An 18,327-nucleotide genomic window follows, 5' to 3' on the forward strand; every position below is an offset into this window, starting at 1 on the left:
GTAAATAATGCGTGTTAACATGATTTTAATCTGAATAATTGTATCTAAAGTTATAAAAGGCAGTATAATATTCACATAATCCTTAGTTACACATGTTACAAATCACTTTTATTCAATTTCACCTTTAGATTGACTTTCTAAAGGTGTATTATAAAGTTTTATAAGTGTGATCATAATTATTCATGAGACCATTAAATGCATTATAAGGTGCATTACAAGGCATAATTCATGTAGGCCTATTAAAAACACTTTTATAATGCATTATATAAGTACATTTTGTTTTCTAATTTCTTTTTTTTTACTGAATTTTTATCAAATAAATGCAGCCTGAACAGTTTTACACACGGCCTACTATACAGAGGAACCCTAAAAATAACCTTCAACCGAGACCAAAATTCTTCGACGGCCTCTATGCCTTTCTCATGTTTTTTTCTTTTTCTTTTTGAAATTTATCACTCCTGGCAAGGATGGGGCGTTTGCCTTGGGAGCTGTCCAGAGGTCAAGCAGATGTTCCTCATGGTGCTGTTCCGTGCACCAGGAAAGATCTCAGCTCATTCAGCACGTCATATACCTCTCTTTATCTCTCCTTCTCCCTCACTCCACCTCTTCTGTCTGTCACCGCACAATAGTACACAGGTCTCTGGCTGTGGTTCAGATTGGCTTTCTGGCTCTCTCTGCACAGCTCGTATGGGGTCCATCATAGCTGTGTTGTGATATAATGATTTAATTGGGTTTGCCAGCACAGAACACCTTAGGGAGAGTGAGAGAGAGAAATAAATGGAAAAAAAAAACCCTCACAAGCATGGAAATGTAATGAGTCTGGGCTGTCTAGACCGTGTGCTTGGCTGTGTGGAGCTGTACGGAGAGTTTTTCAACATATGTGAATGTTTATCCCTCTGAAATGGAGCATGTGGACCCAGGGTCCATTTGGAGCCAAAAGGGAGGACTTTCAGAGCAAAGTCCGCCCAAGTCAAGCAAGACGACATGCAGAGAAACTCACAACGCAATGCTTTATACATTTTCAAGAGCGTACACACTTTTGCCAGCAATCAAATGAAACTTAAACACATTTACTTTTTCTTACCACATTTTGCTCACATTAAAGCTTGCTTTAATTCTCTGTAATTTCTATAATTTGCAACTCATTCTTTAAACACAGCATTTGAAGGAAATCAAGCACATAACACGTACTGTATTTAGAGTATCCTGGATGAAAGGTTAGCTGGCAGAAGCTGACAAGACTCCCCAGAGTTGCTATGGCAGCTGTGAAGTGTACATACTGTGTTATTTCTCCTGTCCACTACAAGACTAACACTACTCCAATTATGTTTGCATGTAGAATAATAATCTGTTTATAATCAGAATGATAGCTAAAAGTTCTACAATAAAAACACCAGAGAAATTTGGATTTGAAATTAAACTTTTATGTGATTTGAAGAAGCATATTCAGAAGGCGCATATTTGAAAATAATTTGTTACACTAAGAATAATTGGTTTGTAAACCTATACATTTTAACTGGTGTCAACTTGCATATATGCACAAGGCAGTGTGTGTCTTTGCAGAATAACTAATCACTTTTAAATGTGTTTTTATAAATAAACATAAAACACATATTATTGGGGTAGAGGGGCTCTTATTGTATTTTCTGCAAGAGCCGTGTTTTCTTTAATAAAAGCCATTGCCCAAAAAAACATGTCATGTTATCCTGAATCTGTACATTCCAAAACTGTGAATTCCAGCAGGACATATCTCTCCCACCAATCTTTGCTACATACTTTTATCCGATCTTTAAATGCACAGATATTGTATGTGTACATGTGATGCAGATCTGTACCTACAAACAGTGTGTTCGCAATCTGCAATCAGTTTTAATTTATTCATACACGTAGACAAAAGATCTGTGCATGTAAAGAATCACGTTATGCTAAACATTAAAGTTAGGACTTAAAATGAAACTTTATTAATGCTAACCATTTGAAACCACAGAATGCTAAATTGTTGCCATATTAATATTATATTTATATTTTGGCAGATGTACTATTATGGGTTCAATATGCACACTCTGCTGAGTCTGCATAATGCATGACAAAGTATTTGATCCCCGTAAAGTCTGACTTTGATGGTCTGCATTGCTTTTGTATGTGTGAAAGTGTGTACATATGTTGTCTATAAGGCTAATCTCATCCGTTAGCTCTCTATTGTACCTCCTGCCCATCTCCTCTGATGCACTGCAGTGGGTTATATAAACAGTGGAAAGCTGACACCTTATTGTGTTAGAGGACCATGTGTAAACATATGGTGCACAGCACACATTCAAAAAGGCTTTCAGAAAACCATCAGGACAGAGTGTTAAAGATGTGTTTTGGCAAAGATCGTGTGGAAGGTTCAATTTTGGAAAGGCCTGTTGTGATACTCTTTTTCCTTTCCTCTCGCAATCTGCAGTCTTGCCCTTAAACTTTATTACCTCATATGTTCTCCCTGTGAAATGGGATGTGCATATCAATACAGCTCTGAGGTTTATGGGCATGTCTTCATCGACAGAGAGATCTTTGTTTCTTGAACTCTCAAGGGGGGGAAAACGCTCCACCAGTTAACAAAAGGGGTTTGTATTGTACATCAGTGTAGCTCCCACAGAAAAAATCTGCCACTTTCTCTTTGTGTCTGTTTACACCTGGCCACTTCATGCGTTTTCTGTGATCGGATAGCTATCCGATCGTGAAAATACTAGGTGTAAATGCCCTCCGGAACGCATTTGAATCCGATCACTCAAACCGATTCAGGAGGTGGTCTGGGCCACGTTCCAGACGAAACTGGACAAGTGTAAATGCATCTGGTTGTTGAAACCACATGTGAATTTTACTCCTCCCAAAAATGCTAAAAATAAATGTGTGACAGCGTATTATATTGGCTATATGTCATGTTATAGTCAGATATGACGCCGCAACTGCAACACGCATTACCGCAGCTGACTGAGCATTCATCGAGCCAACGTACAAACTAAAACTAACTCCATTAAATCTGCATATAGCGGGAATTGAAGATCGGATTTATATCCGTTTTGTAAAAACACATTTATGCGACCAGGTATAAATGGAATCGTTTTGATAAATCAGATCTGAGAAAACGCATAAAGTGGCCAGGTGTAAACAGCCCCTTTGTAATACGATTGTTAAAAATCATGCGTACTTCTGAATTATCGTGTTGACAAAAACCAAAGTGAAGTCAAAGTGATATAGAACTGGAGTTATCAAACCTGTAACTACTGCACTTGTTTAGTTAGAATCCATCAACCAATCAGAATTAAAGGGATACTCCACTTTTTTTTTTTTTTTTGGAATTGGCTTATTTTACCACTACCCCAGAGTTAAACAGTTTTTACTGTTTTGGAATCCATTCAGCCGATTTTCAAATATTTAGAAGAATATCAGTAACCAGACAGTTTCTGGTCTCATTGACTTCCATAGTATATTTTTTTCCTACTATGGAAGTCAATGAGACCAGAAACTGTCTGTTTGCTGATATTCTTTAAATATCAGAAAATCGGCTGAATGCATTCGAAAACGGTAAAACTCAACTGTTTAACTCTGGGGGAGTGGTAAAATGAGCCTATTTCCAAAAAAAAGGGGAGTATCCCTTTAAGAATTTAACAACACTGTGACAGACAATACATGAACTGTTTTATTTTGTTGATTTTGTCTTAGGTTGCAGAGGGATCTGATGTGCATTTTGAGGCTGGAAATTTCTCTGAGTCATGTGAGGTGAAAATGGAAAACCTTCCTTATGGCAATGAACACCTGCTTTCCTGGGCCCATCAACGCTACCGTGCTGTTACCTCTTTCAGCGAGCTCAAGATGACCCATGAAATCTACATCAAGGTTGGAGAGGGTATGTATCTCTGAGCATGCACAATGTTTTACCTATCCCTCAAAATCTTTTTTTTTTGTTTGTTTTAAAACTGTCATTGATATTTTTTTATGATCATCTGACACTTTTTTTAAAATCAGAATTTTTTGTGAATAAATAAATAAATAAATGTACTTAGTTACAGTTTATTTGGACTAAATTAAATGTTGTGCCATTACCTCTGATCTTCAATCATGGCCCTGCACATGCTAATTCACTCTCAATGGTGCCTATTGAACTACAAATGGTGCCTATTGACTGTGTTTAGTTACTGGACCCATGGGTAATAATGCAAATCCCAGTGAAGCCACCTCAAGTCATTCCACTGGGCAACATTCGGTTTCATTTAAATACAACATGGCGAAATCTGTGGGCTTTCTCTGTCTTTCATTCCTAATCAGTTGATTTGCTTGCATGTCAGGCCCATAAGCAGCCGCGAGATACAGAATTGATGGAAAGGCCAAGTAAACATACGGGAAGAGTTTCAGATGAAAGCCCTGACTGCCATCTTGTTCGTATGGGCCCTTTTCCAAATCCGAAGCCTTTCACAACAGTTCTTTTTTAAAAAGGGAAGGATGAGGGAGAAGGAGCAAACCTAGAGGAAAAAGGCAATGAACAAATGGAAAGTTTGGCAGGGAGGGTATAGAAGAAGCATAAAAGAAAATAGAGCCCAAAACAGAAAGTCCAAATTTATAGCAGTACCAGAATTCTTCTAAGAAAGTATCTTAGCCATCTGTCCAATGACATGACTTGGCTTATTCTCAACGGAAACGGTTAGGGGGGTTTAACTTGGACTTTGAAATGATCTTTGAGTCAGACGGGGCTGTCACATTCAAATAGTTTGTTGTTTACTCGTTGAGAGCATGAAACAGGGAAAGCAGAAACAGATACTTGCAAATGCGTGCCATTAGCGCAGCAAGCCGCAGGGATCGTTTAAAGAAAGAAGAAAAGGACAGATCCTGCTGTGTGTTTCACCCAGGGCTCGATCGTGTTTCCCCCGCTGAGTTCTAAGACCAAACCAGCAACACGTACGTCTGACTTCAGTATCTATCAGCTGTCAGGTTGCCCGGTTAAACTGCTGGTGCTCGTGTTTCAGTCCGTAAAAGAACACGAGATTCTAGCACTGGAAGAGAGGAATGACCGCATCATGCAAAGTATGCTTTTCCAGTCTCCAAGCTTGTTTCAGTCAGTCCCGTAAAACATTTGGCCCAGCGGTGTTTGAGTTTGAGGTTTGGCAGTGACTCAAAAGGCTGTGTTTACCTCTACAGGAGAGTTCTGGCCTTCTACTCTATCTCAACCCTTTGTAGCTCCGCATGAGAGCGGACATGCTTCCGATCTGTTTGCTGTAAAGAACAGGCAACCCTCTTCCCCCCCCCCAGAACCTCAAAGAGCCAGGAAGAGCAGACAGTAAGAGATGCCAGCCTTACATGAGGAGTTGACACTCATCACACTTGCGCTTTGTCCAAAAACGTAATAGCCAAATAAGGAAGCATCTGTCTTCTGTTTCTCTGGGGCAAAGAGAAGAGCCATCATCTCTTTTGTGGAGGAGCAAAGAAAACAGTGTTCAAGAGTGGAGAGGATTTTTTTTTTTTTTTTTTTTTTGTAGTTAAAGTAATTAATCTGCAACAGGACAGATCAGGTCAGGCTGTGTTTTATTATTGAATTATGATGGATTTAAAGTGATTAAAGTGCTAGTATTTGGCCGTTTCCAAGATTATAAACATTGACTGGCAATCATGTCCTATTGGTCGGTCAGAAGTGTCTCCCTACTTTGACAGTTCCAATTTTCACTGAAAGGTTTGTCAATGAATGCTTTTTTTTTTTTTTTTTTTTTGGGTGGGTAATTTTGAGTAAATGTGCAACTAATTAAATTTTACGCTACTGTTTAAAAGTTTCAGGTCAGTAAGTACTTTTTTTCTAAAGGAATGAATACTTTTATTCAACAAGGATATGTTAAATCGATCAAGAGTGACGGGAAAGAGTGTTACTTTGTTACAAAAGGTTTCGGTTTCAAGGAAATGTTCTTTTGACATTTTTTTTTTTTAATTTCTTCAATCCATTTTTTTTTCACAAATATATTAAGCATCACAACTGTTTTCAAAGTTGATAATTAGAAAAGTTTCCTGACCACCAAATTCAGTATATTAGAATTAGAATCATGTGACACTGAAGACTAGAGTAATGCCTGCTTAAAATGCAGCTTTAAAATTTTAAAATATAATAATAAAGAAACTTATTATTTTAAATTGTAAATGTAATGCTGAAGCAGTAATGAAGCGAAGAGAGAATCTACTTTATTAACAAAACAAACCAAGAGATCCAGGACAAACAGGGAATCTCACGACATGAGCATATTGTATCAAACAACTGGCCAACCACAAAAGAAACACAAGGGCAATTATTAAACGAGCTAACAAGGGAACATGGTCATGGGAACACATGAGGGTAACCAAGGGAACTAACAAGATACACCTGGGTAGACTAATCAACATGGAAAAACTACAAAACATGGCGCAAGACAGGACATCCTCACACAACATGGGGACACAGGCTGGGGTCATGACAGTCATATTTTCCTATATTACTGTTTTATTGTATTTTCGATAACTAAATGCAGCCTTGGTGAGTATAAGAGGCTTTCCAAATCATTCAAATATCTTTGACCACTCCTAAAAAATGTTCATCTCCAGTCTGCTTCTATTACTGCTCATGTACAGTGGTCTGAAACACAGAAAAGTCAAGTGATACAAACTGCGAAACGTTCCAGTGCTTTTATACTAAATATATAATGACAGGACTGTAACTAAATGTTTGTTAAATATTTGTCAGCCAAACTTTCTATCAGCTACTTCTACTTCTTTCTATCAGAAACTTTTTTCTAAAAGTTTCTATCAGCGCTTGGCCTAAACATTTTTCAAATTTGTTTCAGACCCCGTCTTCTCCGAGACCTGTAAGATTGATAACAAGTTCCTTTCTCTGAACTACCTGGCCAGCTACGTCCAGCCCCAGCCATCCACAGGGTGTGTTCTCTCAGGTCCTGATCATGACCAGGAGGTCCACATCATTGAACTCCAGGCACCAAACTCCAGCAGGTGAGGAGAAGACTGTTGTTCTGTTGTACAAGTCAAGGATTAAGATATTTCTGTAAACGTTTCTGGAAGTTTCTGTAATACAGCGGTAAAATACAGTCATATTCACATTACTTAATTATATTATTTATTTATATAATTTTCTCTTTATAAGACAGCTTTTTAGTAGCCTAGAAATCTAGACGCACCCTAGCGGCAGCAACAATTATTTTGCAGCAAAGTGTGGTCTAGCAACTCTCTATAGACATTTTAGCTGGAAAAACTCAACTCTGGTAGGGCCAATCACATCGTGTATAGAGTCGGCGGGCGGGCTTAACATAATGACGACAGAGTTGCGACGGTCAGAGCAAGCTCGGACATATTCGGTTTTAAGTCGTTCATCCTCGGATGCGGCCGGCGCCGCGCGCGCTGTTACAAAAAAGCTGTGGCGAAACGATCAACTTGTCATTTTTTCCCACTCGTGCTGTGTCTTCGAGTATAAAGGCTTTACTCTGTGTCAGTGCGCACTCTGATCGGTAGGTGCACGGACCTCTCCCGAATCATATCCACCACCCCGAAGCACCACTACTCCGCCTCCGTTTCCCTCGTAAGCTGATATAGATACAGTCGGTTGGTCTGGGAACGCCCCCGGGAACGCCCCGTCACGTGGTGTGAATTTAGCCCGTGGGGGAAAACATTGCCTTGGCGCTCATTGAAATACATGGGACAATCATGCCGAAGAGTTGCTGTGTCGTTTTCTGTACGACCAATAAACTAACAAATTATAAATTGAAGTTCTACAGCCTTTCTTACATACATACAGAACCGGATAGGAGGACAAAATGGCAAAATTAATCATATCTTATTACTGTAGATTACTGTGTGAGTAGAGGTCCCTGTGTGATATAGTAGTAGATGTTTAACTCGTATTAGGCAGTGGGCCAGATTTGTCTGACTTTACATCCCTTACGAAAAAGAACTATAGTAATCCTATATTAGTATTCTATAGTAGTGTATAATACTTCTGTGATGTTCTTTAATACCTCTATACTTCTAGGCTATGTCCCAAAATACTATAGTATTCATATAGGATTAACGTTACTGTAATATTTTGTCCTAAAATACTACAAGATTCCTTTAGTTGTTTTTCATAAGGGATGTCTCAGTCACATTAGCGTTATTAGCTGAAGGTTATCAGACTGCAGTCTGTGAGAATTTGGATAACTGTCAGCAAAGTCCCTCTGCAACTTCTATGTACAAGCTATGTACATGAGGCAGTTGATTAGCTGCAAAACCGGCGACAAGACAGCCAATCAGCATTATGGTTTCATGACTGAACTTGGTATTAAAAACAAAAGTGCATTAAATAATGGGAAATGTACACTATTCTTCAAAAGTTTGGGGTCAGTAGGATTTTATTTATTTACTTCAAAAAAATTAAATACAAGGACCGATTAAGAAATTAAATTAAGAGATGCACTGGTCGACCAGTCATTAAAGGGTTAGTTCACCCAAAAATGAAAATTCTGTCAGTAATTACTCACCCTCATGTTGTTCCAACCCCGTAAGACTTTCGTTCATCTTCGGAACACAAATTAAGATATTTTTGATTAAACCTGAGAGCTGGATCACTCTTCCATAGGCTTCTTAAGGGATCGAAACTGGCCGGCCTAAAAGTAATGAGACAGAAAAGTTATGAACCTGGAAGCTTTGTGTAGTTTCACTACATGAAATCTCAAGGCCAACACAGAAGGAAATGAATAGTTGAAAAGTCGTTATTTTTTTAATTTATTTATTTATACATTTTTTACATTGGTTTTTGTAATTTTACAATGCAAAAAACAGACCATTTATTTTTTTCTCTAATTAAAAAAAAGAAAAGAAGAACAGCAGTGTATATCATTTAATCTGCTGTTGAAGGCCTGAAGGCCTCACCAGACAACAATTTAATGTAAAAAAAATGTAAAAATTGATACGAATAATTTTGTTGCTGAGCAGCATACTGTGCAGGATATGTTTGTCCATGTGGGTGTGTTAAGTATAGCATGGTGCGTGTGTGTGTATATATATATATATATATATATATATACAGTATACATGTGTGTGTATATAAGTGTTCATGGATGGGTGTGTTTGCTTTTGTGTGTAAATGTACGTGCTTGTCTCTCTGTATTTGTAATTTTAGGTTGTGACTGTGTTTCCTCCGGTTTTGTACAGTTTATTTGGAAATAGGCAGGAACTGGGGTATTGTTGATATTGGAAAACTCTGCAGGGTAAAACTGTCTCCGCCCACAACAATATCACTCACTGTTGCCTAATAGTGACTTAAAAAATGAAAAACAGATCTAAAGATATGCAAGCATCATGATGGATGCCAGCACTGCGTTATGTGGTCTGTTTCACATGTGTCCAGCTTTGTTTTCTAGGAAACTATCCAGTTTTTTAATCAATTGGCCAGACGGAAAGCATGTTAAAGCTGAAGTTAAAATTTTTCAAGATTCTTATGGCCTTCCTTCCATTTCTTCTCTCTCCTGTCCCCCCCCTCTCTCTCTCTCTCTCTCTCTCTCTCTCTCTCTCTCTCTCTCTCTCTCTCTCTCTCTCTCTCTCTCTCTCTCTCTCTCTCTCTCTCTCTCTCTCTCTCTCTCTCTCTCTCTCTCTCTCTCTCTCTCTCTCTCTCTCTCTCCAAGTAGTGCATTCCAAGTGGATGTGATCGTGGATTTAAGGCCGCTGGATGGTGACGCCCCACTCCATCGTGACATTGTGTTGCTTCTGAAATGTGAGAAGTCGGTGAATTGGGTAATCAAAGCCCACAGCATCAAAGGCAAACTGGACATTGTGGTATGATGTTTACATTTTTTAGCCATATGCAATATGTGAAAAAAAAAACAACAACAACAAAAAACCAAAACAATGGTCATGAGGGATATGCAGGTACATTATGTATAAACAACACTTGTCACATGTTCCTTCAGAAATCATTCTAACATGTTAATTCAGTACTCAAGAAACCTTTTATTATTATTATCACAGGTAAAAATGGTTGTGCTGCTTAATTAAGTGTGGAAACCATAATACACTGTATTTTTTCAGGATTATGAAAAAAATGTTTAAAGAACAATTGAAATTCTGTTATTTATTTTGATCAAGTGAATACTGTATGTCCTTGCTAAATAAAAGTATCTAATTCTTCTTAAAAAAAAAAAAAATGAATAAAAAATAAAAAAATAAAAACCATAGTGATGATTCCAAAAGTTTGAACGATATGATTTTTGGTAACGCTTCCTTTTACAGTCCAGTTACCCATGTAAATACTATGTACTTATTTTAGTAACTACAATTACTAGGTAATAACTAGTACTAACCCTGAACCTACCCCTGTTCCATGTACTTACCTTATATTAGCCAGTACTTTCTAGGTAAGTACACTGTAAGTGCTGTACTGTAAAAGGAAGCGTTACCTGATTTTTTTTTTTATTTTTGACGTTAAACTATACGTAATGCTTACTCTTCAAACTGTGTGAAAAGGCTGAGCAAAGGATAGCAGGTGGAGTAATAACAGAAGGAGTGAGTGAGTTTTTCTTCAGCCAGAGCCTTTGGAGTGTTTTTATTGTAGCATTGGCCTGACACTTCAGAAAATGAATTATGAGAGCGTCTGTCTGCTGGTTTCAGATAGCACAGCATAACATTCACAGCACTGAAACTGTCACTACACTGCACAGCTCTTGCGCACACACTGTGTGTAATTTATTGCTAAATATTTGTGCATTTTTATGTGCTGCTTATAAGGAAAAAATCCACACTGTCGTTAGAATAAGACACATTAGTTTAAGAGTTTTAATGTGTTTACATGATCATTTATATATATTTTTTCTAAGCTGGAAAAGTGTAATGTAGACTACAGTACTTTATATACAAATGCAATGCAATTCCTTTACAAACTGATCTCTCACTGCATACACAAAGATAAACACCAAAATAGTACCGTCACGCTTAGTCTACGCTCAAGGCAAGACGACGACGCTGGAATATAAATGTAGTTTATAATCCAAGCACAAACAAACAATGTGCATATCACAAACAATACTCCAGGAAAGGAAATTAGGAACTTAAATACACAATGATTATCAACTCAAAGACTAACAGGTGTGACCGTAAATGAGTGACCATGACAACTACTGTAATTGGTGATGGGAAAAGGAGAACAAAGGAAACCAAAAATAAGTACAATAGACAACTTACAGTGGCAATGACAAGATTCCGCAAGTAGCAAGTAAACAAAACAGTGTTCCTTGTGCTGCAGTAAAACTCTAATAGAAATGGACGTGGAACGTCACTTGCATCACTTTTGCTCAATAGCACACATGGATTTAGCTGGTTTTGTAGCAAAAGACAGTTAAATTTGTTAAATATTTTTGAAAATAAGGCATTTCAATGACTGACTAATAACCTCTTCATTGCCATTAAATTGAAATTACTGAACCAAAACATAGGAGCCTGATTAAAAAATAAAAACAGCATGTTTTGCTAAATGAAAATACGGTAACACTTTACTTAAAGCCTTAATGAATAATGAATTATATAAAAGTAATGAATTAAAACATGACACACAACCAAATTCAGATGTAACAAGGGATATGCAAATATTTTAATGCATTTTATCTTTGATTACAATTATTTATGAATGAGTTTAATAAAGATATAATGCATTATAACATACATTATGAATAGCTTTGTAATGCATAAAGGACTCCCCGGTATTGGATCTCAATTGGACCTTCCTGGTTAAATAAATGCATAATTATACATAAAGGCTTTAAGTAAAATTAAGAATTAAAAATTCGTATAAAGTACAAATATTTGAAAACATATACGTATATTTATTTATATATGAATGGTATAAATATATTGAGATCCTTGATCTACAGTAGATGCACATGTATGTAGATCAAACCATTAGGAGTGGTCCTGCTTTATGCTATGGTGTTCTGGCATTGACAATCAAAGAGTCATAAAGTTCATTAGAGAATTTTAATATGAATGTCTAAGTGTGTGTGTATAATGCATCTGTCGCCATGAACGTGTTACACTTGTCCGTGTCTGAGTGAATCAGTTACAGTGTTTAAGAGTGTTGGAGAATGTTATGCGTAGGTTATGCGTGTGATACGATCCACAGCCTTGTAAAATCAAAGCCCTGCTACTGTTGGCATATTGGCTCAAGCTCGTTGTCCCGCCTGGAGACGCAGTTGTGGGAAACACGGCTGGGAATGAAGAACATCTGTTCTTCACACCCAAACTGAATCTAACTTTTAATTCTTATGTAATTTGACCAAGATCTCCAAGCATTATTTAAGCTGAACTTGGAAAATGGTCTCACTCTGTCAAAACTACAAATGTATAATGATGTGCCAAAATAAAATGTTCTTTTCATACTTGCCAATGGAATGCGATTTGACAAGGAAAAAAAAAAGATTCATATTCAAAACACAATCATATTTTTTTAAGATTATCTTATTTATTTATTTGTTTTGTGTTACTTGTTTTATATTTGACATAAAACAAGATTATAAATTACTTCTGTTGGTAAATGTATTCTGAAAAGGTACAATTTGTTTGGCATTTGGACCATATCATAGTTCTCGTGGATCAGTCAATTTGATTCAAAATATGCATGCATATTTTTGGCCTTTTTCTTTACTTCAACTTTGGTGAGTGTTCATTTTGTACCTTAAAATAAGGTATTAGATCAGAATATGTTGTCAGTTAAAACAAGAAGAACCTTAGCTTATAGGTAAAGTGTTGTAAAATGTGTCTCACAAAAAAATACTTGAACTGAAGTAGATAGAATTTTATTTCTGTTCTGACTATTAATTTGTCTGTAAAGACTGAACAAGGTGTGACTGCATTCCTCTGTTTCTGCATGTGAAGTGACTGTTATCTTATTATTTCCCTTTATCCTTCTCAGACGTCAGATACTGTTGGCCTGAGTGATGACACTGAAAGACTGATGCAGGTATCAAAGACGGTCAAACAGAAGCTGCCCGCCGGACCTCAGGCTCTGATCCAATGGGCAGAAGAAAAAGGGTTCAACCCCGTCACTTCCTACACCAACACCCCTGTCGCCAACCACTTCAAACTGCGCCTCAGAGAACAAGGCAAGAGCAACAACTGAAATATGAATAATATCAACTTAAAATAGTTCAAATAAGATTAAATAATTGAATACACAACAACAACAGCAACAACAAAAAGAATAATAATTCAATACCCACACTTGCTAAGGCCTGTTTAGACCTGATGCATTTTCTCTGATTGGATAGTTATCCGATCATAAAAAGACCATGTGTAAATGCCCTCCCAAACACTCAATCACTCATACCACTTCCGGAGGAGGTCTGAGACACATTCCAGGCGAAATTGGACAGTTGAAAGTGCATATGGTTGTTGAAACCACATATGTAAATTATTTTTTTTTTCCCAAAATGTTAAAAATAAACATGTGAGAGCGTGTTATAGGCTATTTGACATTATATCCAGATATGACAGCATTACTGCAACATGCTTAAACACAGATGAGTAGCTGAGCATCTCTTCAGCAAGGAGGCAAAGGAAATATCTGTTGCTTTTGTTGACATCGGATCGGATTTATATTCGTTTTGCGGAGACACATTTATGTGGCCAAGTGTAAATGTAACCGTTTTAAAGCAGCACTTTGCAGGATTTCCGTTTTTGTCATACTGTGACCCCTAGAGTCGCTGTGGAGTACTTGTACTGTTGTAAATGGGACGAGACACACAACATTCAACCTGAAAATAGTCATATAACCATTGCAATAATTCCGAAGCTATTCAGTTAGGTTAAAAAAAAACTGCATAGAGCTGCTTTAACAGATCAGATGGATATCCGATTAGAGATAACGCATGAAGTGACCAGGTGTAAACAAGCCAATACATTATGAATCTCATTATACAATTTTGTACTGGAAAACAAGACAAAAATACTTATTTACTATATATATATATATATATATATATACATAGTTTCCAGTATTGATAAACAGTTATACATACAGTTAATGTCAGTTGGTTATAACTGTGTTTGCTTTGTGTGTGATTTTATTGATCTACATTACCAAGAAGTTGTCAGGCAGTGTAGATTGATGTTTAAATCTCTTTTTCTTGATCACTTTCAGATCTAGGGCACATTGAGGAGGGAACGTTCCCTCCTGAGCTGTCCATTCTCCGCAATATCAACCCAAAGCCCAGTGCCCGAGATTCCCCTGCACGGACTGGGTTCCAGTTCCCCTTTCTGCGGTCCAAGGAGCAGGGCCTGTCATTTTCACACCCAACGCCATCTCTTGAGGATGAGGCCAGGGGTCTCGAGGAGCATCAGGGATCTCCAAATGTAGGATTCAGCGTGCAGTGTGAGAAGAACAAAATGGTGGTCAGCATTGACAAGGAAACTCTGCTGGTAGGAAGTGACAAGTGCACAACCTTTTGTACATGCAAATATTGGATGAGCATTGCAGATTAACTAACTAAAACTAGTGGGACTACTAATGCAACTTTTAGGTTGCTCTTATGTCTGTTATGTTTTTCAAGACTGCATATATTTGATAGAAAATACAGTGAGCATATTGTGAAATAGTATTATTATTATGATCCTTCAGAAATCATTCTAAAATGCTCAAGAAACATTTCTTCTTATTATCAATGTTTAAAACAGTTTTGCTGCCTAATATTTTTGTTGAAACCATAGTACATGGTTAAAAAAACAATGTCAATGAAATGAAAATTTCAATGAAAGTTTTTTTTTTTAATTCTTTTTTCTTTTTTTTTTCTATTAGTAGGTTGTAGTGTAGCCAAATGCTTATTTAAAAAGGGTGGCTTGAGTTTAGTCACACTATAAACTAATGTTTCAAAGTAGCTTCCCTAAAACTGGTAAGAACTAGACGTTAAATGAGTGCAGAAATGCTGTGTGAGAGACACCTTTTTTTTCCCTCAATCTGATGCAGTGTGAATATTCCCAGAATGTGTGTGCCATATGCCATATGACGTCAGAAACCAGAAGTTTAATATATGTGGTGTAATATACCACTTCAGAGAGAGAGAGAAAACCCTCATTCTACAATCAAAATGCTTTTGAACAAAGTTAGACCAGCTTGCAAGTCTTGTTTTTCATAGATAGATGAAGATCACGAAAGCACTATAGATTTAGAAAGCAATATCTTGAGGACTTATAATAGATTTTGTTTGATATGTTGTCAAAGGTTGATATTTTTCTTGTGAAAGTCATGTTTTCCTAATGTCCTCACAGGCCAATGGGTTTGGAAAACCCAATATCACTCTTCAAGACTCCCAATGCAAAGCAACCTCCAACGCCACCCACTATATACTGGAGACGCCCCTGTCTGGCTGCCAAACCACCAAAATCCCCTCCCATCCCAGCCCAGTGGTCCTCTATATCAATTCAGTGAGTACTAAAGCCAATATACAATCAATAATATCAGATGTGAAATCTAGTCCTAGGGTCAGTTGGGGGGTCCCCTCTAACACGCTGTATTTTGTTTTCCTGGTCCTGCATGTGGGTTTTCACCCAGCAGGGATGATTCACTTCCACACTGATTTTTTGCGATACTTTTTAGTGGAAATTCCTAAAAACACTTTTAGCCTTGAACTCATAAAAAAAACTGGACAACCTCCCAAATATGTATCTTTTACTCTGAACTCTGAGCCTCAAGGGCAATTACAATGATGTGACCCGTATGGTCAGAGCACAGTACTTGCTCACAGAGCGAGATCAACAGAGCATCAAAGGAGGATGTTGTTGCAATGACAATCCTATGACAAATTGGCAAGTCTTGTGTGAATCAATTTCACCTCAACTTGACAATGTTCACAGGCCTCTTTCACCTTTGAACCCATAATCTGTTCTGAGCTCAAGGAGGCGTTTCTCATATTATAATGTTAATGGATTGCCGTGTTTTTTCCGATGAGAAGCACTGAGAGTTTTGGGGATCTGCCTTGGGAGTTTCATTGCTGAAATTGTGCATTCCCATGTATTAAATCCAGTTTTCTCATATGTTTTGGCAGACCTTTGGCAAGTATAGATTTCAATTATCTCTGACTGTGTCTGTGTGCACCAGAGTGAAGCAATGTCATTTCTAAGAAAAGTTTTGTTGAGGAAATTGTATGATTGTTAGGAAATTGTTGGGTTTACCTTACTTTATTACTGAGACGTCATGAACTAAGTGTGTCTGTGATTGGCAGATTGTTATTAGCCAATCGGAACTGAAGGACGGAAGCGGCTGGCCCGTTGATGATGAAGATCTGGAGTCAGGAGATGTTGTATTACCAGGAGATCTGGATGTGACTGGAAGAATTTTACCAGAAAGTGGGCCTCGTGCGTCTATCTTGGTATGATATTCACAATTAAAACTACATTATTTATAAATGGTACTACACAAATAGAAACAACAAATTCACGTTATATACAAACAATGTATTGAATCCTCATACAAACAATATATTTGTATGAGGATAAGAACATAATTTAAGTCATTCCTCTCTAAAAATCTTCTTCTCTCTGCAACTCGATGCAACGATGTGGCGATTATTATAAGTGATGTCTGATTAGAAATCCTAAAATACAGTCAAATACAGAAAAATAAAATAGATTAATTAATCAATGTAGTCAAGATTTCTCTGTGGTACATATCAAATTCTCTTAAATTATATATTGAATTGTTTGAATGGAATTTTTTTTTGTTATTCGTTTATGACATCACCATAGGACGATAATATATTTATGATATGCTAATGTTATGATAATATATATATATATATATATATATATATATATGCTAATGTTATGATTTTATATATATATGTGTATATATATATATATATATATATATATATATATATATGAAGAGTTCAGATGCAAAAGCCTCTAAATGCCATTTGAAATTTTCTTCTAGAATGATCATTTTTATCAAGTTTGTATATTTAAGTTCAGTGATTTCACTTAAATGGCAATGATAATTACCTATTAATTGTTATTTAAGTGAAATTACTAAACTTAAATATACAAGATTGATACAAATCATCATTAAAGAAGAAAATTTCAAATGGCATTTAGAGGCTTTTGCATCTGAACTCTTCATATATACATAATCATAACACTAGCATATCATAAATATATCATCGTCCTATGGTATGGGATATACATATATATATATATATATATATATATAAATAAGTTTAATTAGGACAGTATTTACTCTATGTGATCAAATACATCAGGATAACATATTCGGTCTCTCAAACTTTCACATTTCTCTTCAATTGAGTTGAAAATTCACTTTCACAAAAGATGCATTTTAATATTTTCCAACTGTCTGTTTCTCTGTCCTTAGTTCAACTGCACATACCGTAAGAACCAGGGCACCCCAGTTGACCGTGATATTGGATCTGATGATTTCGTGGTAGATTCTTTAGACAATGTTACCTTTAACATGGAGCTGTATAACAATCCCTTCCACTTAACCATCCCTGAATCATTCCTCACCATCTCCGAGAACAGGCCCATCTATGTGGAGGTAAGCATATACAGTACATATACATATGTGTACGTATACATAGGGTTTGAAATAAATACCGGCCAACCCACCAAATGTGGGTAAAAATCAACTGTATTGATGCCAAATCAGTTTGGTGGCCAATTTGGTGGGTTATTTCCACAAATGAATCACTCAATCACTTTGCATGTGAAGTTTCTGTAATCTGTGCAAGTTTGTTTACTTTTGGAAGCTCAGACCCAAGAAACATAATAATGAGGGTTATGTAACCCCAGTGTGAAAAGGACAGAACCACCTAGCTACGAAGAAGCACACCTGCCAATTTTTAGCAGTTACTGTACATTGGGACACCACGTCTCTTGCCTCCTCTGAGCCCGTTGAGTTTAAACTGAACCTTTAAAGCGTGCGGTGGGTTCAGTGGGGGGTAATTGAGAATGAATGGGGGAAAGTCACATGAGATGAGGCAATGCCTCCATCTTGCTGTGATTGGATATGATCGGTTATAATGGGATATGATTGGTTCGTGCAATAAATCCCGCCTCATAGTTTTGTGCGCTTTCTCGAATTGGCCTGAATGTAGACAATGATGGCATTAATGGGAAGACTAATTAAAAAGAAACTAAAAATCTCAGCCATTTAGATATCACCGCTTTGTCATGTTAAAATCAAACTTGAAATGGACTGAAAACAAGATGACTGTGGGGGTTTTAGTGAGCAGCTTTGTGAAATTAAATGTAGGCTACATCTTCGTCTGTACAAGCTTGATGACTGCTGAAAAT

At 36.9% G+C, this 18,327-nt stretch overlaps 1 protein-coding gene across 2 annotated transcripts in view; it reads left to right on the forward strand.

Annotated features, from left to right (window-relative positions):
* tgfbr3 (transforming growth factor, beta receptor III) overlaps positions 1-18,327 on the forward strand; it is a 141,256-nt gene that overhangs the window by 100,354 nt on the left and 22,575 nt on the right. Inside the window, exons 5-12 of one of the 2 annotated variants that reach the window (XM_039691532.2) lie at positions 3,703-3,886; positions 6,834-6,996; positions 9,660-9,810; positions 12,935-13,124; positions 14,162-14,439; positions 15,286-15,441; positions 16,239-16,385; positions 17,387-17,569. In XM_039691532.2, the coding sequence (XP_039547466.2) occupies positions 3,703-3,886; positions 6,834-6,996; positions 9,660-9,810; positions 12,935-13,124; positions 14,162-14,439; positions 15,286-15,441; positions 16,239-16,385; positions 17,387-17,569 (1,452 nt within the window). The remainder of the gene's footprint in view (positions 1-3,702; positions 3,887-6,833; positions 6,997-9,659; positions 9,811-12,934; positions 13,125-14,161; positions 14,440-15,285; positions 15,442-16,238; positions 16,386-17,386; positions 17,570-18,327) is intronic. The other variant, XM_039691533.2, reaches the window with a different exon arrangement.

This window comes from Pimephales promelas, chromosome 8 (assembly GCF_988280905.1).
Source record: "Pimephales promelas chromosome 8, fPimPro1.hap1.1, whole genome shotgun sequence".
NCBI lineage: Eukaryota > Metazoa > Chordata > Actinopteri > Cypriniformes > Leuciscidae > Pimephales > Pimephales promelas.